The 25,302-nt window shown below is 41.1% G+C and overlaps 1 protein-coding gene across 4 annotated transcripts in view; it reads right to left on the reverse strand.

Moving 5' to 3' along the window:
• Positions 1–7,160: 7,160 nt before the first annotated feature.
• The window catches only part of C2H3orf33 (chromosome 2 C3orf33 homolog), a 39,190-nt gene continuing 21,048 nt past the window's right edge, over positions 7,161–25,302 (reverse strand). For 3 of the 4 annotated variants that reach the window (XM_019023119.4, XM_055381877.2, XM_055381878.2), the window contains exons 3-5: positions 20,236–20,383; positions 12,067–12,227; positions 7,161–8,462 (exon numbers count right to left, since the gene is read on the reverse strand). In XM_019023119.4, the coding sequence (XP_018878664.2) occupies positions 8,061–8,462; positions 12,067–12,227; positions 20,236–20,383 (711 nt within the window). In that variant the 3' untranslated portion in view covers positions 7,161–8,060. The remainder of the gene's footprint in view (positions 8,463–12,066; positions 12,228–20,235; positions 20,384–25,302) is intronic. The other variant, XM_055381876.2, reaches the window with a different exon arrangement.

Genomic DNA, 25,302 nt, shown 5'->3' on the forward strand with positions numbered 1-25,302 from the left:
AAAAGAAAATATAGTTTGTTCATTTAAAAAGCACTTTAACTATTTTACTGTTAAATTTCTGTTCTTAACCTTTTTTTTTTCTTTTTGAGACAAAGTCTCACTCTGTCGCCCAGGCTGGAGTGCAGTGGCGCAACAATCTCGGCTCACTGCAACCTACGCCTCCTGGGTTCAAGCAATTCTCCTGTCTCAGCCTTGCAAGTAACTGGGATTACAGGCGCCCACCACCATGCCCAGGTAATTTTTGTATTTTTAGTAGAGACAGGGTTTCGCCATGTTGGCCAGGTTGGTCTCGAACTCCTGACCTTAGGTGATCCGCCCGCCTCAGCCTCCCAGAGTGCTGGGATTACAGCTGTGAACCACCTCGCCCAGCTTTGTTCTTAACCCATTTTAGTTGTTTGTTTGTTTGGTTGGTTGTTTTTAGACAGAGTCTCACTCTTTCACCCAGGCTGGAGTGCAGTGGCATGATTTCGGCTCACTGCAACCTCCACCTCCCCAGTTCAAGTGATTCTCCTGCTTCAGCCTCCCGAGTAGCTGGGATTACAGGTGCCCGCTACCACACCCGGCTAATTTTTATATTTTTAGTAGAGACAGAGTTTCACCATGTTGGCCAGGCTGGTCTCAAACTCCTGACCTCAGGTGATCCACCCACCTTTACCTCCCAAAGTGCGAGGATTACAGGCATGAGCCACTGTGCCCAGCCTTAACCATTTTAATTTTAATCTTGAGGTTTTTTTCTTCAGCCTTTTCATATTAATAAATTTGTATTACTTTCTCCCTGTGATTTGCCTTCATAGAAATAGCTGCCTCGGTGGCTGGGCGCGGTGGTTCATGCCTGTAATCCCAGGGCTTTGGGAAGCCGAGGTGGGTGGATCACCTGAAGTCAAGAGTTAGAGACCAGCCTGACCAAGATGGAGAAACCCCGTCTCTACTAAAAATACAAAATTAGCCAGGCATGGTGGCACATGCCTGTAATCCCAGCTACTCAGGAGGCTGAGGCAGGAGAATCACTTGAACTCGGGAGGCAGAGGTTGAGGTAAGCTGAGATCGTGCCATTGCACTCCAGCCTGGGCAACAAGAGTGAAACTCCGTCTCAAAAAAAAAAAAAGAAAGAAAGAAATAGCTGCCTTGGTAGTGACTTTAGAGAAGCTCCACATCATGAAGAAACCATCTCCTAGGAAACCAGCTCCTCCTCAACTATCCCAGCAGTGTAGCCAGTCCCTTAGTATAGCTGTCATTTCTTTCTTTTTTTTTTTTTTTTTTTTTTAAGAAGGAGTCTCCCTCTGTCACCCAGGCTGGAGTGCAGTGGTGCGATCTCAGCTCACTGCAACCTCCACCTCCTGAATTCAAGCAATTCTCCTGCCTCAGCCTCTGGAGTCGGTGAGACTACAGGCGCCCGCCACCACGCCCAGCTAACTTTTTTATTTTTAGTAGATATGGGGTTTCATCATGTTGGCCAGGCTGGTCTCGAACTCCTGACCTCGAGTGATCTGCCCACTTCGGTCTCCCAAAGTGCTGGGATTACAGGCGTGAGCTGCTATACCTAGCCCTGTCATCTCTTTTAATGGTGGCTAAGCGATACTGTTTCTGTTGCTGCCCTGAACGTCTGGAACACTGCTGTTTCTTGGCTTCTCGAACCACGTAGTCTCTTTATGTCAATGTGTTACCAGGAAGTGTGGGAATCCTCAGTTCTAGTCTAACTTGGAAGAAATAATTCAGCCAAGATACGCATAGCAAGGGTTAAGTAGCAGAGTTTATTGAAGGAAGATAAAGTACATTCCTAGAAAGGAGTGAAAAACAGCTCTAGGTTGCTTCAGCTGGAAAAACAGTAGTAGTAATGTTTAAGTAAAGAGACAGTACATGCTGAAATAAGAAGCCAGCAGCAGGCCGGGTGCAGTGGTTTACACCTGTAATCCCAGCACTTTGGGAGGCCGAGGCAGGTGGACCACTTGAGGTCAGGAGTTCAAGACCAGCCTGGCCAACATGGTGAAACCCTGCTTCTACTAAAAATACAAAAATGTAGCTGGGTGTGGTGGTACATGCCTGTGGTCCCAGCTACTCGGGAGGCTGACGCAGGAGAATCAGTTGAACCCAGTAGGCAGAGTTTGTAGGGAACTAAAATTGTGCCACTGCACTCCAGCCTGAGCGACAGAGCAAAACTCTGTCTAAAAAACAACAACAACAACAAAAAGCCAGCAGCAGCTAGTGCTGGAGGATTCTCTTTATGACAATCTTACATGATTATTCACAAAGGGGCATGAGGGGAATGTTACTCACAAGCATGTTTCAGGAGGTCTCCTTGGGCATGCACGCTCTGTGGTTGTACATGCTGGTACACATGTCACATGTCTCATTAGCATTTAAAACCTCCACCCAGGGGTGTGTTTTTTACTATTATAATGAACAAAAGGCTACTCTAGGGTGAGTTTTTGGAGGAGTGCACATGCTCATCAGCAGGGAAAGTTTCTACCATGGTTATCTCTGGCTTGGGCCTTATATGTACCCTTTAGGAACGGAGGAGACCAACCATAAGGCCAGAAGTAGCCAGTGTAGCCACTGGGTTTTTTTTGTTGTTGTTGTTTTTGTTTTGTTTTTGCTGACTGTGAGTGGGCGGTGCTGATAATTAGTGGGCAGCATCTCCAGGACTTCTTTTCTCAGAGGAGCTCCTTTGCCTGCTCATTTCTGGCTATCTGCCTACTTTAACAAATGGTAGCCAGCACACATAACCACTGGATTTGGGACAAACTGTGTCAATAATATGCCCCTTGACAGCACATACAGTTTAATTACCCAAGGGAGGGTCTTATAGCTCAAAGACGCAGTCCTTACATTGTTGAGGAGCCAAATGATGCTGGAGCAATTCAGAAGAGGATAAAACTCTTGCATAACATTATCTGCCTGCCTCAGGTGCAGTTAATTCTTTTTTCCTTTTTTTTTGAGATGGAATCTTGCTCTGTCACCCAGGCTGGAGTGCAATGGCACCATCTCGGCTCATTGCAACCTCCACCTCCCAGGTTCAAGCAGTTCTCTGCCTCAGTCTCCCAAGTAGCTGGGACTACAGGCACCTGCCACCACGCCCGGCTAATTTTTGTATTTTTATTAGAGACAGGGTTTTACCATGTTGGCAAGGCTGGTCTTGAACTCCTAACCTCAAGTGATCTGCCTGCCTCAGCCTCCCAAAGTGCTGGGATTACAGACATGAGCCACCATGCCCGGCACAGTTAATTCTCTAAAAGCAGGTTTGCAAGTGTATTAGGTTGGTGTGAGGTACTGACTGGGATCTCTACTAGACTCTAGGAGTTACCAGATATAGCAGGCATAACAGCAGCACTGTTGGGATCCATGGCTCTAATTTTCCTTTGAGCCAAGTTTTAAGAAGACAGTATTTCAGGCAGCAGTATCCTCAGATTTCCCAGTGGTGGGAAAAGTCAAGCTGATTTAGGTTTCACAAGTACCAGCTATGAGAAGAGGTCTGGGGGTAAGGAGGAGTGGAAAAGTTAAGAGTCTACAGAGCAGCAAGCATCCCTTCCCTTTCCTGTTCAAATGGGGGAGGAGATTTGACATTAACACTTCCCTTCCATTTTTACAAGGCGAGGGCATTACATATCCCACTATCCTGGGAAATCATGATTGTCTCTCCTGAAATTTGCTAAGCTACTGGACCTGCCAGCACTTCATTTTCCTGAGACAAGAAGAAAGAGGCATCATTTAAGAAGTGAGGCAAGAGAGAGGAAGTGTCTGGATAAGAGCCGACATTCCCATCACTTAGTGTAAGAGTACATATGTTTCCGGCCAGGCGCAGTGGCTCATGCCTGTAATCCCAGCATTTTGGGAGGCTCAGGTGGGCAGATCCCCTGAGGTTAGGAGTTCAAGACTAGCCTGGCCAACATGGTGAAAACCCATCTCTACTAAAAATAAAAAAAATTAGCCAGGTGTGGTGGCACGCACCTGTAATCCCAGCTGCTCAGGAGGTTGAGGCAGGAGAAACACTTGAACCCGGGAGGTAGAGGTTGCAGTGAGCCAAGATCGTGCCACTGCACTCCTGCCTGGGTGACAGAGTGAGACTCCACCTCGAGAAAAAAAAAAAGTATGAATGGAAAATGAAAAACCCCAAAAAAGGAAACATAAATTAAAAAGAGACTGAAAAGGACCAAAAAATCCAATCCTTTAGAAATAAAGAACTAAATTCATTTGATAGAAACATATTTTAAAAGCAAGGAAGTCTAGATACCCAAGGTACCAAAAGAAAAGAAGCCCAAAAGGAAAACAAAGTGGCCATGGACCCTGTTGTTTTAAAGACAAGATTGTAGGGGAAAATTGTAATATATTTTCCTCACTCATTGCAAGGTTCATGACTGACATCCCTCATAAAAGACAGATTAACAAGAGAAAAACCTATAAAAAATTTATTTAATATAAATTTTACATGACACAAGAGCCATCAGAAATGAGGACTCAAAAACCCAGGGAAAACTATGTATATTTATGGACGATCATGCAGAGGACAAATGAGTATGACCTAATGGTATTAAACTTGGGGGAGCTGGCCAGGCACGGTGGCTCACACCTGTAATCCCAGCACTTTGGGAGGCAGAGGCAGGCAGATCACCTGAGGTCAGAGGTTCGAGCAGCCTGGCCAACATGGCAAAACCCTGTCTCTACTAAAAATACAAAAATTAGCCAGGCATGGTGGCACATGCCTGTAATCCCAGCTATTTGGGAGGCTGAAGAAGGAGAATCGCTTGAACCCAGGAGGCAGAGGTTGCAGTGAACCAGGATTGCGCCATTGCACTCCAGCCTGGGTGACACAGCAAGATCCCATCTCAAAAATAAAAATACATAAATAAATAAAGTTGGGGGAGCAAGGCCTATTTGTTCAGATTCTTCTTGGCCTCTGGGGATGGAACAGGCTCCCTCTGAAATGACAGTCCTTTGATCTACTTTAAAGAGAGGCAGGTCAGAGAATTCTTTTATGGCCAGCTTCAGGAAAGAAAGGTGGCAGAAGGTCAGAAAGTGACTTTCCTGCTTCTGCAGTGTTCTCAATTTCCTTCAACTTAAAATACTCAGTATGCCAAGGTGCCACATTTTGGGGTGTCATGTTCTGAGCCCCAATAAGACCAAGAAGTAGTAAATCCTCTATTTAAGAAAGGCAAAGAGCATGGGCTTTGGTCTGATATCCAGCCTAACAGGGACGTTTTACTTTTTCAGATGGCCCTGTTATAACCATCCCAGTGACAAAGATCTAGCTTTTCTAAAATTACCCAGTTCAGCTTGCCCTTGGGTTATCCAACAAGCTGGTCTACAATACTAACCAGAGACAAGCTGAAAAAGTGAATGCTGGCCCAGAAAAAAGCTGCCAACCAATGGAAATTCTCCACCCAAGAATACATGACCTTCACGTAGGTGTTAATACTGCCACCGTCTAAATGGAGTACGAGAATAGTCATCAATGGTGACTGCGCATGAGAGGAGACCCCTTGATCTGCATTTCTTATTGCTCATCTTGTCCACAAAATCAGGGTTCCCTACTACATCATCAAGGGAAAAGTTAGATGAAGTCACAGGATGACCTACATCAGTCTCACTTTTATACGGCTTAACTGGAAAGATAGTGGTATGCTGGCTGAGCTGGTAGAGGCCATCAGAACTAACTACAGTGATAACTATGGTAAGATCTGACATCACTGGAAGACAATTACTTAAGCCCAAATTCTGTAATTCACAATGCCAAGTTGGAAAAGAAAAAGGCTCAAGAGCTTGCCATAAAACTAGTTTAAATATACTCCGTTAACTTCCTTGTAAATAAAAATAAAACATCCCCTTAAAACAAAAAGCTATTGTGGCATAGAAATCAGGAAATAAAAACTAGGATGTGACTTCCTATCCTATCCCAAAGAAAGGTAATGAAATAAAACCATATTCACACAAAAAATCTTTGGAATATTTGGGACCTCACTGAAAATGAATGTTTAATTTCTAAAGGTTGCAGAATCCATTTTCTTATGTTCTAAGAAGGAGTCAGGGCCAGGCGCAGTTGCTCATGCCTGTAATCCCAGCACTTTGGGAGGCCGAGGCAGGTGGATCACGAGGTCAAGAGTATGGAGACCATCCTGGCCAACATGGTGAAACCTCGTCTCTACTAAAAATACAAAAATTAGCTAGGCATGGTGGCGTGTGCCTGTAGTCCCAGCTACTTGGGAGGCTGAGGCAGGAGAATTGCTTGAATCTGGGAAGGGAGAAGTTGCAGTGAGACAAGATTGCGACCCCGTACTCCAGCCTGGCAACAGGGCAAGACTCCATCTCAAAAAAAAAAAGGAGTCAGGCAGCAGCAGCATTATAATTCTCATTCTGTGCTATTGACTCTAACAGGAGTCAACTATCTGGACTAGATGATAAGTCTGACTTTTCTTAGTATCATAAACCATTAAAAATAACCTGTATAGACTTTGTGGGTGTAAGTGGATTATTGCTGGCCTGGCGAAAGAAGCTTACACTGTCAAGATGATTTTATCAGCAAGTTTGTGTGTGTCAAATCCTAGAGCCAACTTAAATTGGCTTTAAATATTTTTTTTAATTGCTATCTCAAATAACAAGAAATTGGAAAGCAGGGCAGTTCAAGCATTGGCTACTTCAAGGGCTCAACAATGTCAGGCATCTCAGTTTTTTCTATCCTCTGTGCTGCCATCCTCAGTACATTGTTTGTTTGTTTGTTTTGTTTGTTTTTGAGACAGAGACTCACTCTGTCACCCAGGCAGGAGTGCAGTGGCACGATCTTGGCTCACTGCAACCTCCACCTCCCAGGTTGAAGCGATTCTCCTGCCTCAGCCTCCCAAGTAGCTGGGATTACAGGTGTGAGCCACCACATCTGGTTAATTTTGTATTTTTAGTAGAGACGGGGTTTCACCATGTTGGCCAGGCTGGTCATTGGTCTCGAACTCCTGACTTCAAGTGATCCACCCGCCTCAGCCTCCCAAAGTGCTGGGATTACAGACTTGAGCCACCATACCCAGCTAGTACATTGTTTTTGTCCTCTGGATTAGCCCCCTCATCTAACAACAGGTAGAAATTAGCCATTCTTTATTACAAGGAACGGTCTAAGAGACCCTGTCCCCAAATTCACAAGCAATTAGAAAGCAATTAGGAGAAAAAAGCTACTTTGGACATAAAGCATAAAGAATTCCTTTATTATAAATAGTGAAAGGTAATAAAACTGGAAACATAAACACATATCTTTTCTAAACAAAAATTCAATATGGCAATACAAAACTTAGCCAGGCTTGGTGGGAGCTCCTGTAATCCCAGGTACTTGGGAGGCTCAGGCAGGAGAATCACTTGAATCCAGCAGGCGGAGGTTGCAGTGAACCAAGATAACGCCACTGCACTCCAGCCTGGGTGACAACAGCGAAACTCCATGTCAAAACAAAAAAAGCCGGGCTTGGTAGCTCACGCCTGTAATCCCAGCACTTTAGGATGCCAAGGTGGGTGGATCATCTGAAGTTAAGAGTTTGAGACCAGCCTGACCAACATGGAGAAATCCCGTCTCTACTAAAAATGCAAAATTAGCCGGGCGTGGTGGTGCATGCCTGTAATCCCAGCTACTCAGGAGGCTGAGGCAGGAGACTCGCTTGAACCCAGGAAGCAGGAGGTTGCAGTGAGCCAAGATCACGCCATTGCACTCCGGCCTGGGCAACAAGAGCGAAACGCCTTCTCAAAACAAACAAACAAAAAATTCAATATGGCAGCCCAAAATAACTAAAAACAACATAGTGGGTGAAGAGTTAAACTTTCTCTTCACACATTAGCACTATATATGTAAATCATTCAGCCTGGTAACTTCTCATAAAGTGTTTCATCTTTCCTAAAATCATATTACATTAATTATAATTTGTTTAAATTAATTCTGACATTATGCTTATAATAATCATCTCTTTTTAATATTTAAATACCATTGGACTAACACTTTGATCATTTGGCAAAATTTCCATTTTGAGTCAATGAAAAACATCCATATATTTACATATTTTACCCTTTGGAGAAGGTTACCTCTAGATTTCTTGACCGTTTCACCCTTTTCTACGAAAGTTCATGCGACTTATAAGTTCTCTGAACATGAGTATTAAGGAGTAGTTGTTCATGTTGTCTTTCCATATTTCATAAGTCCCTCTAAGTTTCTCATAATAACTTTCTTTTTTCAAGCTGAAATCTGATCCTGTTGTTTTTAAAAAACTGTCCTTTTTCCATATTTCTCTCCAGGAATCTTTGAATTTTTCCAAGTAACTTTCTTTTTCAGAGTCTTCCTTCCATATTCCTTCTCCTTTTTTTAAGGCTGTTAATTCAGCTTTAAGTAAGTTTCTGTGAACTGTCCAATAGATTTTAGAATCATATTTAAGCCCTTTAACAAGAACAGTTTTGCCAAGGCCTCTTCTCAAAATTTCTTCATTCAGATTCACGCTGAAATATCCACCCTTGAATTTAAAAATAATACAAACCAATTATTTAAGATAATTGTTGTTATACCCATCACATCTTATTTACCTTGAAAATCAGTCATTCAACAATTTTAGTCCTCCAAAGAAAAGGCAAAAAATGGTCCCCAAGGCTCCCCCAAAACAGCTCTTGCGAAATCCAAGGATTTTTATTACTAGAAGAGATCCTTGCTCAAAATCAGTTGATTCTTTTATAACATGGAATTCTCCACAGACTCACTGTTCTCCTAATCCGAAGAGGTGAGGAAGCAATAAAGTATGAAAAATGTGTTTTTGGTCTGTTGGTGGTTCTGTGGAGGGGAAGTGGGACACCCAAGATAGGCAGAGTGATAGTAGGACCAGCAAAAGAAACTAAGAGACGAAGAGAAACTAAACTAAAAGTAGCCAAATGCAAAATGAACTGAATCATCACTGAACTGTTAAATTAGGTTCAGAATTCCAGTGTTTTGGACAGCACTGGCAAGTAAATACATTTTTAAAAGACTTCCCTCAAAATAATTAACATAAAAATAGTCTTGGCCATTGAGTCTTCATCCTACAGGAAATTTTATTCATGGAATACCTCACCTCCTAATGAAACTGGATAAATGGGATTTTTTTTCATTAATTTACGGTATAAAGGAAATTAATGAATATTAATTTCCTGGCGGGGCGCGGTGGCTCATGCCTGTAATCCTAACACTTTGGGAGGCCGAGGCGGGCAGATCACAAGGTCAGGAGTTCGAGACCAGCCTAGCCAACATGGTGAAACACCGCCTCTGCTAAAAAAAAATACAAAAATTAGCCGGGTGTGGTGGCAGGCGCCTGTAATCCCAGCCACTCAGGAGGCTGAGGCAGGAGAATTGCTTGAACCCAGGAGGCAGAGGTTGCAGTGAGCCGAGATCACGCCACTGCACTCCAGCCTGGGTGACAGAGCAAGACTCCATCTCGGGAAAATAAATAAATAAATAAAAGGAGATCCTGCCTAGATATTTCTACAATCCTTGTGGGATTTTAATCTTAACAAAGTGTTAATAAAATTTTGTTCCTTCAAATTGAGAAATGTTTAGTACATGATAACAGTTATAAAGCAATTATCATATTTTTCTAAATCTTTCAAATCTTATAAGCTCATTCCCTTGAACCAAACTCAGAATAATTAAAATTCCACCTCACACATTAGCAAAATTCAAACAGGAGAAGTAAATTATCACTGTATGTATATAGCATAGTTTGGTCACCCAGGAAGCAAGATAAAATAAAGATATGCTTATAAGATGAAGTGTAGGCTCAGGAGCCAGGAAGAGTTGGGTTTGGATACAGGCTTTTCTTCCAGGTTACACTGACCAAGACAATCAGTTTCCCTAAAAGTCCTACCTGAAAGTGGGAATAAAAGCAACAACCTGTAGAGTGGTTCTGAAGATAAGTGACATAATATAAGCATGGCACCTTAACTCAGTGTCTGACACATGTTGACACTGACATGACAAAATATACATAATTGCTACCTTTATCATCGTCATAATCATCTCCTTTTTTTTTGGTAATTATACTCTTTAACTTAAAAGCTAATATTTTTGTAAGGCCCTTAGGATGTTTTATACAACTTTGTATTATTAACTTACTTTTTTTGTTTTGTATTGTTTTGTTTTGTTTTTCTGAAGCTGAGTCTCACTCTGTCACCCAGGCTGGAGTGCAGTGGCACGATCTCGGCTTACTGTAACCTCCGCCTCCAGGGTTCAAGTGATTCTCTTGCCTCAACCTCCTGAGTAGCTGGGATTCCAGGCACCCGGCACCATGCCCAGCTTATTTTTGCATTTTTAGTAGTGATGGGGTTTCACCAAATTGGCCAGGCTGGTCTCAAACTCCTCACCTCAAGTGAACTGCTGGCCTCGGCCTCCCAAAGTGCTGGGATTACAGGCATGAGCCACTATGCTCAGCCTTTATTAACTTACTTTTAACCTTACTTTTAAAATACAAGATATGTCAATCAATTAGTTTTAGATAATTCTTAGTTTGAAAGTACTGAATATCATCTGGACATGCAAAAATTAATGAATTTCATTAAGCTTTCTATTAATATTTCAAAAAGCTTTTAAGAATTAAAATGGTTAAAATTCTAATCATCTTATTTTATTTACAAGAAGGGGTCTCTCTCTATCGCCCAGGTTGGAGTACATTGGTGCGATCATAGCTCATTGCAGTCTCGACTGCGTAGGCTGAAGCATTCCTCCCACCTCAGCCTCCTGAGTTGCTGGGATTACAGGCACAAGCGACTGTACCCTCATAATTATAATTTTAAAAGCTGAATATCATAGTAGTGATCAAGGTATGAAAACCTATCTGATGGCCCACCAAAAAAATCTGGAGTAAGGCACATCCACATCCTGGGATGCAGGACAGTGATTCAGCAACAAAGATGAAACTGTCATTTCCAGTTATACAATGGCTATGGCCAATCATAAAGGTAAGAAAACTCTGAGGCAACATCTTTAGATGACTCATCACCGATCAGAACTAGTACTTAAGAATGTTCAACTTTACAGTTCAAAGATTTATACACTTAGACCTATCAACAACATATTGGACCAGACTAAGCAAACCGTCAGAAAACACCCTGGCTGTTTGTAGTTTCCAGCTGACAAGCCTCACTCAACAAGTGGTTTATAGTAACAAGCATGATGTAATATACCCATACATAAACAAACATATAATGATACTGCCTAAATTAGCAATGCCCAGAGTCATTAGTAATTTGAAGTTTATGGCCACGGTGGCTCATGCCTGTAATGCCAGCACTTTGGGAGGCTGAGGCAGGCGGATCACCTGAGGTCAGGAGTTCGAGACCTGCCTGGCCAACATGGCAAAACCTCATCTCTACTAAAAATACAAAAAATTAGCCAGGTGTGGTGGTGTGCACCTGTAGTTCCAGCTACTTGGGAGGCTGAAGCAGGAGAATTGCTTAAACCTGGGAGGCAGAGATTGCAGTGAGCCAAGATCATGCCGCTGCACTCCAGCCTGGGCAACAGAGTGAGACTCTGTTTCAAAAAATAATAATCATAAACAATAGGCCAGGCGCAGTGGCTCATGCCTGAATCCCAGCACTTTGGGAGGCCAAGGTGGGCAGATCACAAGGTCAAGAGATCGAGACCATCCTGGCCAACATGGTGAAATCCCATCTCTACTAAAAATACAAAAATTAGCTGGGTGTGGTGGCGCCCATGTGTAGTCCCAGCTACTCAGGAGGCTGAGGCAGAAGAATCACTTGAACGCGAGAGGCAGAGGTTGCAGTGGCCGAGATCGTGCCACTGCACTCCAGCCTGGCAACAGAGAGAGACTCCATCTAAAAAATAATAATAATAAATAATAATTTGAAGTTTTTCTTTTTCCTTAATTTTATTTTTTCTATATTAAACATATATTACATATGTAACTAAAATAAAATTTGTATACAAGACACCTATGCATAATCACTATCAGTAGCAGTTTAAAAGGCAAAAAAAAGTCAGTCCCATTATATATCCAAAGTTCTAATTAAATAAGTGTTTACATATAAGAAATAAGAAGAATAAGATATTGCTAGTTATTTCTTCACATTGCTTACCTTATTCACCAGAATATAGCAAAAGAGTGCTGAATTCTCCTTTCCAAGAAGTTGGAACCATAGTAATTGGGAAGGTTTTAGCTCTTTTTGTAACCATGCCTTCCCAGTTTCAGCGAGTTCTACTCCAGCCAACTTAACCAGCAAAGCACCACGTGGCTCTTCTAAATAGGTTAGGTAGAAAAGAGTTTAGCTTTAACAGCATGTTGTAAAAGCAAATTCCAGTCAGTTGGCCTCCAACAAACAAACAAATATATTATGTTTATTTATAAATACCCAGTCTCTAACTGTAGACCCATTTATTTCTATATTCAAGTTTTCTTTTAAAACAATACAAGTATATATAACACAGTAATTTCAAAAACTCATTTTTTTTTCTTTTTTCTTTTTGAAACAGGGTCTCACTCTGTCACCTAGGCTGGAGTACAGTGGCGCAATCTCAGTTCACTGCAATCTCTGCCTCCCAGGTTCAAGCGATTCTTGTGCCTCAACCTCCTGAGTAGCTGGGATTACAGGCATGCACCACCATGCCCAGCTGATTGTTGCATTTTTAGTAGAGACAGGGTCTCGTTATGTTGGCCAAGCTGGTCTCGAACCCCTAGCCTCAAGTGATCCACCCACCTCGGCCTCCCAAAGTGCTGGGATTACAGGCGTGAGTCACCACGCCCAGCCTTCAAAAACCCATTTCAGTAAGCTTCAGAACAAGTAGTGAGATTTAACCAATTTAACCTTCTTTTTTCAACATCCCATGCTTATTTTTACACATACACACATAAAGCTATAGGCCTTCAGTTTAATAATATGGGCTATTACCACCAAAAGAACCATAGAAACTGCTTTTTCACTTAACTTATTGAAGATATCTTCCCATCTCAACAAATATTGATCTACATCAACACTGTTATGCTTATACATTTTGCAAAACTGACTTCTAGACAGGATTTTATCAATTGATATTCTAAGTAGCATAATATGAAGAAGACCTGTTTACCCAAACCCTTGATAGAATTTTAACCAATGTAATTTTAATAACAAGATTTTACTTTAGATAAAGTTTATAACTTTCCAAAAAGGGATAACAGCTGACAAAAAAAACTTAATGTCTTTAAAAAAATTATACACTTAACATACATTAAGCTCTTACATAATGGTTGAAAATATAAAGTTAAATCCATCTATTCTCCAGGAAGGAAATAATACTTTAGTTCAAGAAGATATCCTAGAACACTGTTATATTATTTGATAAAAAAATAAATTTTATTAGGATATGGGCTTCTTAAAACCTGTCCTAGAATTTTAGTTTGAGAAACACCAAAAGCTATAAGCAATTGCACTACTGCACTCCAGCCTAGGCGACAGGGCAAGAACTTATCTCAAAATAAAGAAGGTCAGGTGCAGTGCCTCACGCCTGTAATCCCAGCACTTTGGGAGGCCGAGGTGGGTGGATCACCTGAGGTCAGGAGTTCAAGATCAGTCTGGCCAACATGGTGAAACCCCATCTCTACTAAAAATACAAAAATTAAGGCCAGGCGTGGTGGCTCACACCTGTAATCCCAGCACTTTGGGAGGCTGAGGCAGGTGGATCACCTGAGGTTAGGAATTCGAGACAAGCCTGACCAACATGGGGAAACCCTGTCTCTACTAAAAATACGAAATTAGCCAGGCATGGTGGCACATGCCTGTAATCTCAGCTACTTTGGAGGCTGAGGCAGGAGAATTGCTTGAATTTGGGAGGCGGAGGTTGCAGTGAGCCAAGATCGTGCCATTGCACTCCAGCCTGGGCAACAAGAACAAAACTCCCTCTCAAAAACAAAAAAAAAAAATACAAAAATTAGCTGGGCGTGGTGGTGCGTGCCTGTAATCCCAGCTACTCAGGAGGCTGAGGCACGAGAATCACTTCAATCTAGGAGGCAGAGGCTGAAGTAAGCCAAGATTGCACCACTGCACTCCAGCCTGGGCAATAGAGTGAGACTGTTTCAAAAAAAAAAAAAGAAGAAGAAGAAAAAGGTATTTGTAGAATGATCATACTTTTACAAAAACTTTGTGTTACAATAATACACAAATTAGATTAAGGCAGTATATCCAACAAAGATTAAATTATGTCAAATCATTAGTACATAATGAGTTACAGAAAGCCTGAAAATTCTGACGTCCCTCTCCAATCCTGTAATGTTGCCAACACCACCAATCCTCTTCCAGTAAGACATGCTGATAGCAGCAGGAGGCAGTCAAATTCCCAGGAAGATAGGGGCAGGTGCCCGGTGAAACCTGACCTTCAAACCAAAGACAGTTTAAAGCCTAAAAACCGAGCTACAAGTCTCAGATAAATCCGTGGACTGGATAGAGAGCCTCTCTTCTTATTTGGTGCTCTTTCCTCTGATTGATCCCCACCCTCCACCTATTTTACATATAGCTACCCTTCCCTAATTGGTTTTTGCACTGTCATGCCCATCTTTTAGTGGTGCACATTTTTAGCCTTTTTTGCATACTCACAAACCAATCAGCATGCACTCACCCATTCTAAGCCTAAAAAGCCCCAAACTCAGCCACACTTTGAAACTGCCCGTCTTCGGGCAGGGGACTACCTGACTTCAGGTGGCAGGGGTTGGGTTGCACAACTCAGGTTCCCTCTCTGCTGAGAGTTGTTTTATCACTCAACAAAACTCTTTGCCTTGCTCACCCACCAGTGATCAGCTAACCTCATTCTTCTTGGATGTGGGACAAGAATTGAGACCCACTGAACAGCGAGTGCAAATGAGCACGGGGTCCAGACCAGGGTGCAAACCAAGTGCAGCCCACCAGGCCAAGTGGGCAGAATACCTCCTGTAGCAAGCCCGGGGCCAAGCAAGGTCCAGGCAGGGGCATCACCAGCTGTGGATGTCTCTGGCGAAGCAGAGCCAAAAAAATCCTGTGTCAACCCCATAGTCTCTGAAACCAAAGCTTTTGGGACCAAAAACTTGAAATGGATGGTCCATTAATCTAATGAAACACTATCAACCTAAATATTAATATCCTAATTATTTACTTGACAAAGGTCATTGCATTCCTTTAAATTAGCAAATTCCCCATTGAGTATTTAAAATACAATATGATCAACAAGAATTTAAAAATAAATCTTCCAGAAACAAATTGATTTTTTGAAAAAGCAAGTGTTACCTTTATTTTTTATCTTTTTGAGATGCAGTTTCTTTCTTGTCACCCAGGCTGAAGTGCAGTGGTGCAATCTTGGCTCACTACAACCTCTGCCTCAAGTGATTCTCCTGCCTCAGCCTCCTGAGTAGCTGGAATTACAAGCGCATGCCACCACACTCCCGCCACCACACCCAGCTAATTTTGTATTTTTAGTAGAAAGGGGGTTTTGCCATATTTGCCAGGCTGGTCTTGAACTCCTGACCTCAAGTTATCTGCCCACCTTGGTCTCCCAAAGTGCTGGGATTACAGGCATGAACCACTGTGTGTGTGTGTGTGTGTGTGTGTGTGTGTGTGTGTGTGTGTGTGTGTGTTGAGACGTAGTTTTGCTCTGCCACCCAGGCTGGAGGACAGTGTGTGTGTGTGTGTGTGTGTGTGTGTGTGTGTGTGTGTGTGTATGTGTATGTGGTGTGTGGAGACATGGTTTTGCTCTGCCACCCAGGCTGGAGTGCAGTGGCATGATCATGGCTCACTGTAGCCTCAACCTCCCAGGCTCAAGCGATCCTCCCATATCAGCCTCGCAAGTAACCAGGGCAACAGGCACACGCCATCGGGCCCAGCTAATTTTGTTGTTTATTTGTTTGTTTTTTGAAATCAGCTCTCACTTCTGTCACCAAGGCTGGAGTGCAGTGGCACAATCTTGACTCACTGCAACCTCTGCTTCCTGGGCTTAAGCAATGCTATCGCCTCAGCCTCCCAAGTATCTGGGACTACAGGCCTGCACCACCACACTCAGCTAATCTTTGTATTTTTCGTAGAGACAGGGTTTCACCATGTAGGCCAGGCTGGACTCAAGCAATCCACCTGCTTCAGCCTCCCAAAGTGCTGGATTACAGGTATGAGCCATTGCTAATTTAAATTTTTTGTGTGTGGAGACGGGGTTTCACAATGTTGCCAGGGCTGGTCTCAAATTCTTGGGCTCAAGGGATCCTCCTGCTACAGCCTCTCAAAGCTCTGGAAATACAGGCATGAGCCACCACACCTGGTCTTTGATTACTAATCTATGAATTTTTTAGTTTTGTGTTACTGTGACGTGAATCCCTCTATCTTCTGAGCCCTTCAATAAATCTTTTATACAAACATCAAAAATAAATAAGTAAATAAAACCCAATTCATAATAGATGGGATGACACAGTACATGCTGGTTAGGAGGGGAGAACAACTTAGGCTCCAGTGGAGCAGGCCAAGAGTACTCTATCAAAAAGGTAGAACTTGGCCAGGTGCAGTGGCTCAGCCTGTAATCCCAGCACTTTGGAAGGTAGAGGTGGGCTGATGTCTTGAACCCAGAAGTTCAAGAAGGGCAAGGGCAACACAGCAAGACCCCCTTTCTACAAAAAAAACTTAAAAATTAGTGGACATGATGGTGCACTCCTGTAGTCCTAACTGCTTAGGAGGCTGAGGCAAGAGGATAGCTTCGGCTTGAAAGGAGGAGGCTGCAATGAACCATGATCGCACCACTGCACTCCAGCCTGGGTGACAGAGCAAGACCCAGTCTCAAAATCAATCAATAAATATAAAGTGGGACTTGGATGTTTCAAATAAACAGAGAAGCAGAAGGCAGTAGAGTGACTATGTCAAGTAAGGGAAGGATCATGATTATCTAGAAAAACTACAGACATGAGATGAAAACTGAAGCAAACCCCAACTAGGGAGTCTGTTATATTTCTGCCTCATGAGATGGGTGGGAAACTCTGTGGCTAAATATTTTTGAGGTTTTTAGAGAGATAGGATATAACACAAAAACTGACTTTTTTGTAAACAACTCTAGATCTACAAAATACTATCAGTGGATTCATGACAATGTACAACTTCATGAGGCACATGAAGTTGTATGACAGCAGAATCATCTACACCTGTGTCAAAAACTTTTTTTTTTTTTTTTTACCATCAGGGATAAGAGAAGCTTTGAATAATTTCCTCACTAGACTGCAGGTTTTATGACTACCGTAGGCATGTGCCCATTTTCTTTGCTGCTGTATTGAGACAGTAGCAATAGCACAGGCATTCAGTAATAATTGGAGGAATGAAGTATTCTAAATGTTTCAGTTCATAAAATTTTTAGGCTCTATGTGTGTGTGTGTGTGTGTGTGTGCCTCCTCATTCACACATACCAAAAATAAGACAGCAGAAGGGATAGGTGGCACAGAATTGTCATTAGGAAGGAGTCTTAGAAATCATAACTTTCTTGTTTGATGGTGGTGGGAACCACAGACCAAAAGTAGAAACAGAACACAGCTCCACACACCAATCTGTGTTCTACTACACCATGCAGCCTCTACCACTATGTTGAGTCATTTGAACCAAACCTTCTTAGTAAGAGTGACCCCCATTTTTAGGACCTGGATCTTAGCCCTCCTCAGAAATAGAATAAACATCTATTTCTATTACATAAACCAAGAAGTAAAAATAGTGAGAGGAACACAGGAGCTTTTAATTAACTATTTTAAAATGAAGACTATGCTCTAGCAACTTACTGTAACATTCAAAATGGTGTTTGGGTAGCAACTTTCTAGCTCTAAAACAATTTTACAGGTAAATAGGTTTCATGTCTGAAAGCGCAAAATGATCTTTTTCACATAAGCAGTTTATGTTAGTCATAAAACAGGCATTAGCACTATCATGACATTTGTAGTGGTTAATATCTGTTGAGAGGTATAAAACATTTAACATCTGTTTCTTTAACTTCTACATGTCTATAGAACATGCAGTTCTGAACTAAGTGATGGAAAATCTGTTTTCTAGCTTTGATTTCATCATTATTAGCTAGATGGCATTTAATCTCTATAGAAAATATTAAAATAACTGGAGGAGAAAAGTGGGAATTTAAGGACTTCTAAGGCTCCCTTAGGCTCTAAAATTCAGATTCTATGTACCAAATTACATAAATACTTTATTATTTGTGTGAGATCCCTTAATATAAAAATCATACATGGCAATTACAGTGCTGTGGCATTGCATGATTTCAGGAGGCAGATTTCTATGGAATATCACCCCTGTAGACATGCAATGCATAGCCTGGACAACCACAGGTGATGATCTGGCTGGCTAAGCTCTAACGAGTCATTACTATCAGATAGGAGAGATTTAAATTATTACAGCAACTGAGAAGCTAAAGGACCTGTGAAGTGTAAATCCTGCTTAGAGCTGAGATGGCCAAAGAAGGCCATCCTTGGTAATCTCTCTTCAGGGAGCAACACTCATTAAAACTGTGTAAGTTATCTTTGGTTTATTAAAAGAATTAATGGTATCAAGTATGTTTGGGGGGGGAAAGTCAATCTTGTTCCTTTACAGTTGTACATTATTGAACAGAGTGATATTCGTTCAACTTGGGATTTTAAAAAAGCAAGAACTCCTTTCTTCATAAAATCAGAATATTAAGAAGGGCCATAAATAGAATTAAATGAATTCATTTGACAAATTTTACCAAGTCTCTATTGGCTAATAAGTCTTTTTCTAGGGACTTTGAATCCCAAAATAAAAAGGAAAAACTCCTTGCCCATCAGGGGCTCACAGTTCAGTAAGGAATATAAACCTAAATACATAATAATAGCAGAAAAAGATGAATAAGTACTATAATTGCAGTGTATTATAAATTGTTGTGGGGTATAGTAAAGAAAGAGGCTAATGCAGCTTGGCAGTTAAGGAGGCTTCATAGAAGAGCTGACAGTTGAGCCGGATTCTGAAGAATCAATTGATGTTCAACAGAGGCCAAGATACTCCAAGCAAAGAACCAGGCCCAGGGTTATGAGAATGCATATAAGCAGCAGGAAGGTCTGTGTGTCTGGGGGCTTTGATGTGAAGCAAGGAGAAATGGGAATTGCAGCAGGAAAGTGGCATCTTACACCAAACTTGTCCAGTCTGCAGCCTGTGGGCCACATGCAGCCCAGGATGGCTTTGAATATGTCCCAACACAAATTTGTAAACTTTCTTAAAACGTTATGATATTGTTTTGCTTTTTTTTTTTTAGCTCATCAGCTATCATTAGTGTATTTAATGTGTGGCCCAAGAAAATTTTTCTTCTTCCAGTGTGGCCCAGGGAAGCCAAAAGATTGGATACCCCTGTCTTACACCCTTCCTCCCTGTGCCTCAATCACAGGAGTCTTGGTATGTCTTGTCAAAAGCATCATGCTCTTTCTCACCTATCCTCTTTCTAGCTAGCCTCCTCTTAATTCTTCAGGTCCCTGATTAAATAACAACTCCTCAATGAGGCCTTCTCTGACTACTCTATATGTATAGATTCCATACTGCCATCCCCAAGACCACCCAGAATTATCCTAGTATCCTGCTCCTTTTCTTCATAGCTCTTAGGACAACTTTTCATTTGTTTGTTGTCTATCTCGCACCTAGACTATAAGCTTCAAGGGTTAAAGGAGCTTTGTTTTACCCAACATTGTACAATTAGCTTAGGTCCTAGACCATAATAGGTGCTCAACATTTGTGAAATGAATGAATGATTGAATAGTTCAATTTAAAAAGCAGTGAAGGGGCAGGGTGTGGTGGCTCAGGCCTGTAATCCCAGCACTTTTGGAGGCCGAGGTGGGCGGATCACCTGAAGTCAGAAGTCCGAGACCAGCCTGACCAACATGGAGAAACCCTGTCTCTACTAAAAATACAAAATTAGCTGGGCGTGGTGGCGCATGACTGTAATCCCAGCTACTCAGGAGGCTGAGGCAGGAGAATTGCTTGAACCTGGGAGGCGGAGGTTGCGGTGAGCCGAAATTGCACCATTGCACTCCAGCCTGGCAACAAAAGTGAAACTCCGTCTCAAAAAAAAAAAAAAAAAAAGGAGCGAAAGAAGAAAGGAAATCCGAGCCAAATTAAGCACCTCCCACCTCCTTATATATAAAGCCAAGAATTGAGACTTTCTCATGGACAATGGAGAGTTATTAGGAATTAAAATGACTTTTTTTTGCTATTTTATAAATAACTTCTAATAAAAGAAGACCACAATAGTTAGTTTCATTAATCTTGTACCTTACTTACTTCTCAATGAAGCTATAATAGGTAAAGTAATAGGTATATGTTCAATTTCTAAACCATTCTCAGTTATTCGGCGTAATCGTCCACGTAGTTTAACATTTCTTCTTATAAATTCTACTGGAATATCCGAAGAGCTTGTAAATTTTGATGTCTATTGATTTACAGGGAGAAAAATATAACTACTTATTATTATTGTCATTTCAAAATTTAAAATGTCAAATTATCAAAACATTTCACAAGAGTACATAACGATGAACATTTTAAAATTTAGTTCCTAATTTTATATTACTTTAATATGATTTAATCAAAAGTGTTTATGGAAACATTATTTACAAATCATTATTCACCATTTTCAAGCCAACCACATAAAGACATTAAACAGACTCCTAACTTCTAAAAGCTTATAACCTCAAAATATGACACAATTCATCAAAAGACATTGAGTATCTATCTATGCCTGGCACCACACAAATCTGGTTAAACAGTCTCTAGCTTGTTCCACATAAGTACAATCTATTCATGCATATACTGATGGGAAAACTTAAACAAAGCTCAGTCAAATTAAGTTAGAACCTTAACCAACCAGGTTTTTTTACTATCATTTTTTTTATCTTGTAGGAGAAAAGGCACATTTAAAAAAGAAAAAAGAAAAAAAGGCCAACATTAGGACTGTACTACAATCCCTAATACTTAGGTGATATCCTGGAATCAATCAACACTTTATGCCTATTTTTTCCACATTAACAATACCATAAGCTTTGTTCATAATTATGGCTAGTTAAGAGGCTCACATAACAGAAGGAAAAGCCAGGCATGATGGCTTATGCCTATAATCCCAGCACTTTGGGAGGCTTAGGTTGGAGGGTTACTTGAGGCCAGAAGTTTGAGACCAGCCTGGGCAACAATAGCAAGATACCATCTCCACAAAAAAATGTAAAAATCAGCTGGGCATGGTAACACAGAACAGGAGGGTCACTTGAGCCCAGGAGTTTAAGGTTACAGTGAGCCATAATAGCACCACTACACTCCAGCCTGGGTGACAGAGCCAGAACCTGACTCTGTCAAAAAAAAAAAAGAATAAATTAGTACCCAACTTCCTATGACAGTAAGGTTGAACTGAAGATTTTTATAACCAAGAATAATGTAGGAGACAAACCCAGAATGTGGAATATACTATAGAATAAATCACTTGGTTTTCCCAACAAATCAATGGCATTGGAAAAAAAGGGTGGCAAGATACTATAAAATAAATGAGATTTAAGAAATAAATAAAATATATAGACTATTTGAATAGATCATCTATTTTTAAAAATCACAGTGACAATTGGCCAGGCATGGTGGCTCACGCCTGTAATCCTAGCACTTTGGGAGGCCGAGACGGGAGGATCACCTGAGGTCAGGAGTTCGAGACCAGCCTCAACATGGAGAAACCTCGTCTCTACTAAAAATACAAAATTAGTCGGGCGTGGTGGTGCATGCCTGTAATCCCAGCTACTTGGGAGGCTGAGGCAGGAGAACTGCTTGAACCTGGGAGGCGGAGGTTGCAGTGAGCCAAGATCACACCATTGCACTCCAGCCTGGGCAACAAGAGCGAAACTCTGTCTAAAAAAAAATTAAAAAAAAAACATAGTGACAATCAAGATCTGAATACAGACTGGGTATTAGATGATTCTAAGAGATTATTGTTAATTTTATTAGCTGTGATAATATTAAAGGACAAACTAACATTACAGATCTTTTTTTTTTTTCAGACAGGGTCTCACTCTGTGGCCCAGGCTGCAGCTCAGTGGCATAATCCTGGCTCACTGTAGCCTCGACCTCCTGGGCTCAAGTAATCCTCCGGCCTCAGCCCCCCAAGTAGGACTACAGGTGTGCACCACTACACCTGGTTAATTTTTAAATTTTTTGTATAGATGGGGTCTTTATTTGTCACCCAGGCTGATCTCAAATTCCTGGGCTCAAACAATCCTCCTGCCTCATGAATTTTGATGTCATAAACTAGGAAGTACATATCATCACCTTCTTGCCAAAATGCTTAGGCTGAATCTCACAAGGCAAGAAACAAATTCAGATTATAGAACATATTACAAGACAACTGGCTTGGACTCTAAAAATGTCAGCATCATGAAAGAAAAAAATTGTTTTTAAGTAGGGGTAATGGCCAGATGCGATGGTTCATACCTGTAATCCCAGCATTTTGGGAGGCCGAGGAGGACAGATCATGAGGTCAATAGATGGAGACCATCCTGGCCAACATGGTGAAACTCCATCTCTACTAAAAATACAAAAATTAGCTGGGCATGGTGGTGCGTACTTGTAGTCCCAGCTACTCAGGAGGCTCAGGCAGGAGAATCGCTTGAACCTGGGAGGTGGAGGTTGCAGTGAGCTGAGATCGTGCCACTGCACTCCAGCCTGAGTGAAACTCCATTTCAAAAAAAAAAAAAAAGTAGGGGTAATATTCTTGATTAAAGGAGTCTAATGAGACATAACAAGTAAATATAATGCATGATCCTTGATTGAATGTTGGATTGGGAAAAAAACAATAAAGGACATTTTTTAGAAAATACATCTGAATATGAACTTTATTTTATGTAAGATTGGTGCAGAAATGTTAAATTTATTAGATGTGCTAATATTAATGTGGGTATGTAGGAAAAATCCTTGCTCTTAGGAAGTACACTATGAAGTATTTATGGATGATGTCTCATGATGTCTGCAACTTGCTTTGAACTGGTTTCACAAAGGGAGAGAGAATACAACTGTAGCAAAATGTTAACAACTGGTGAATCTAGGTGAAAGGAAAATGAATGTGACAAAATTTTTTAGGAGAAAAAGTTGGGAGGAAAAAGATTCTGGATCTACTGTCAATATTCATTCAAGAATGTGAAATATGCAGAATATAAATGAAAGAGAGGAGAAATGCTAAATCAAACCACAAAGAATTTGAATCACAGGACAAAGTTGCTTATGACAAGTTTATGGGAAAAACAGAGAAATACAGATTAAATATCCACATAGTCAGATGGTTCCCAACATGGTTTACTGAAAACACTAAGGGAATACCAATGAATTAATCAATGTCAGTGGAAAGTGGTACCCTAGGGGTAATCTATGGAACTCTGACCTCCAGTTTAACATGATCGTGAATGACTTGAATGATAGCATGAGGAACAAACATCAGGATGGCTGGTTGTTTGGAAGGATATGACTGCTGGAAGTCAGGATAAGTATTCAAAAAGATTCTGACAACCAGAATAATGAACTAAATTGTAAAGACTCCTCCTGTACTCCCCAAAACTAATGAAGGATGGGAGAGAACAAATTAATACCTATAGTGCTTATATGGGTGATATTTAGAGATTTTAGGGAACTGTGAACTCAAAATGAGTAAAAGTATAACATTGCTGCTAAAAACAAACACACAAAAACAGAAAAAGTGCAACCTGGTCTCCTCACCACCAAAAAAAAAAAGTTCAACCTAAGGTAACGTTTTTAGGAACAAAATCTAGAGCAAGAGAAGTGAGAGACAGATTGTCCTAAAGCAGGCCCTAAGGAGAATATATTGCACTACTCTGGGATCTTTTTTCTTTTTTTTTGAGACAGAGTCTCGCTCTGTTGCCCAGGCTGGAGGGCAGTGGCGTGATCTCGGCTCACTACAATCTCTGCCTCCCGGGTTCAGGTAATTCTCCTGCTGCAGCCTCCTGAGTAGTTGGGATTACAGGCATGTGTCACCACACCCAGCTAATTTTTATATTTTAAGAAGAGACAAGGTTTCGCCATGTTGGCCAGGCTGGTCTCAAACTCCTGACCTCATGTGATCCGCCTGCCTCAGCCTCCCAAAGCGCTGGGATTACAGGCGTGAGCCACCGTGCCCGGCCATGAGATCATATTTCATAAAAGGCTTTAACAAACTGGAACAAAGCCAGAAGAAGGGCAAAAAAAAAATAGGCACCTGGAAACCATATCACCCAGGAGAACTGACAGTACTTTGCCCAGGGAAAGAAAGAGTTAAAAGAAGTAGAATGGCCAATAAAGATGTCTTCAACTACTAAAAGTGCATCCTTTTTAATTCTGGTGTGTTTTCTTACAATATATGCAAGAAGGTCAAAGAGTGCCTTAATGTTTGGAGTTTTATAAATTATTAAGAAGCTGAAGGAGGAAATCAAAGGAGCACCAATGTTCCTGCTCTCAAGGAGCTCACAGTGTATGTGAGAAAGATTCCATTGCATCCATTTATTTTATATCCCACAACAACAAAAAGCTCAAAGCTGTGCTTCTGTAACACAGCAGGGACTATTTGGAAGACGAACAAAAAATATACATAAAACAACCAGAATATAACTGTAGAGCAATACATGAATAGGTTTAAGATAAATTATATATCAAAGGGGACAAAAAGGGATAGATCCAAAGGATAAGAACAGATAAGGAGGCTGTCTTTACAGGAAGTAAATCCTGAGCTTGTGACAAACACAACCTACTCTCTAGGAGAGGCAGAAAGATGATGCTGCTACAAGAATGCTGTGTCTAAGCTTCAGACGGTGAAGAAGATGTCCTAAAGGCAAAAAAATAAATGCTGGAAGCATCCTGGTAAAGACAAAGAAAATAAGGGTTTCAAATTCAAGACATAAATTTGAAATCCAGCTCTGCCATTTACTAGCTGGACGATCTTGTGAAAATTGTTTACCTCCTTTAAGTATCTACTTCATCATCTATAAAAATCAACCTTGATCAAAAGATCAATTTTGCAAGATTACAAGCATTAAATGAAATTATGTTTATAAAGTGCTGGCACAATGCCAAACTCAATAATCTTTTTTTATTTTTTAAATATAAAATTTGCAATTATCAACCAGTAACTGAAGGAATATAAGAACTTGATAAACTCTCAGAGGGAAGAAAATCAGCAATACAAAAAGAACACTGAAGCATGACTAACACAATATCCATTGCTAAATCCCTTCTTCTTTGCCACCACGCATTTTAGGGATGGGAAAGCTAAATGGTCACTCTCCCTGCATCCTTTCCAGGTAGAGGTGGCTATGTGACAGAGGATGTAAACAAAATTCT

The sequence above is a fragment of the Gorilla gorilla genome, chromosome 2, assembly GCF_029281585.2.
Source record: "Gorilla gorilla gorilla isolate KB3781 chromosome 2, NHGRI_mGorGor1-v2.1_pri, whole genome shotgun sequence".
In the NCBI taxonomy this organism is placed as follows: domain Eukaryota; kingdom Metazoa; phylum Chordata; class Mammalia; order Primates; family Hominidae; genus Gorilla; species Gorilla gorilla.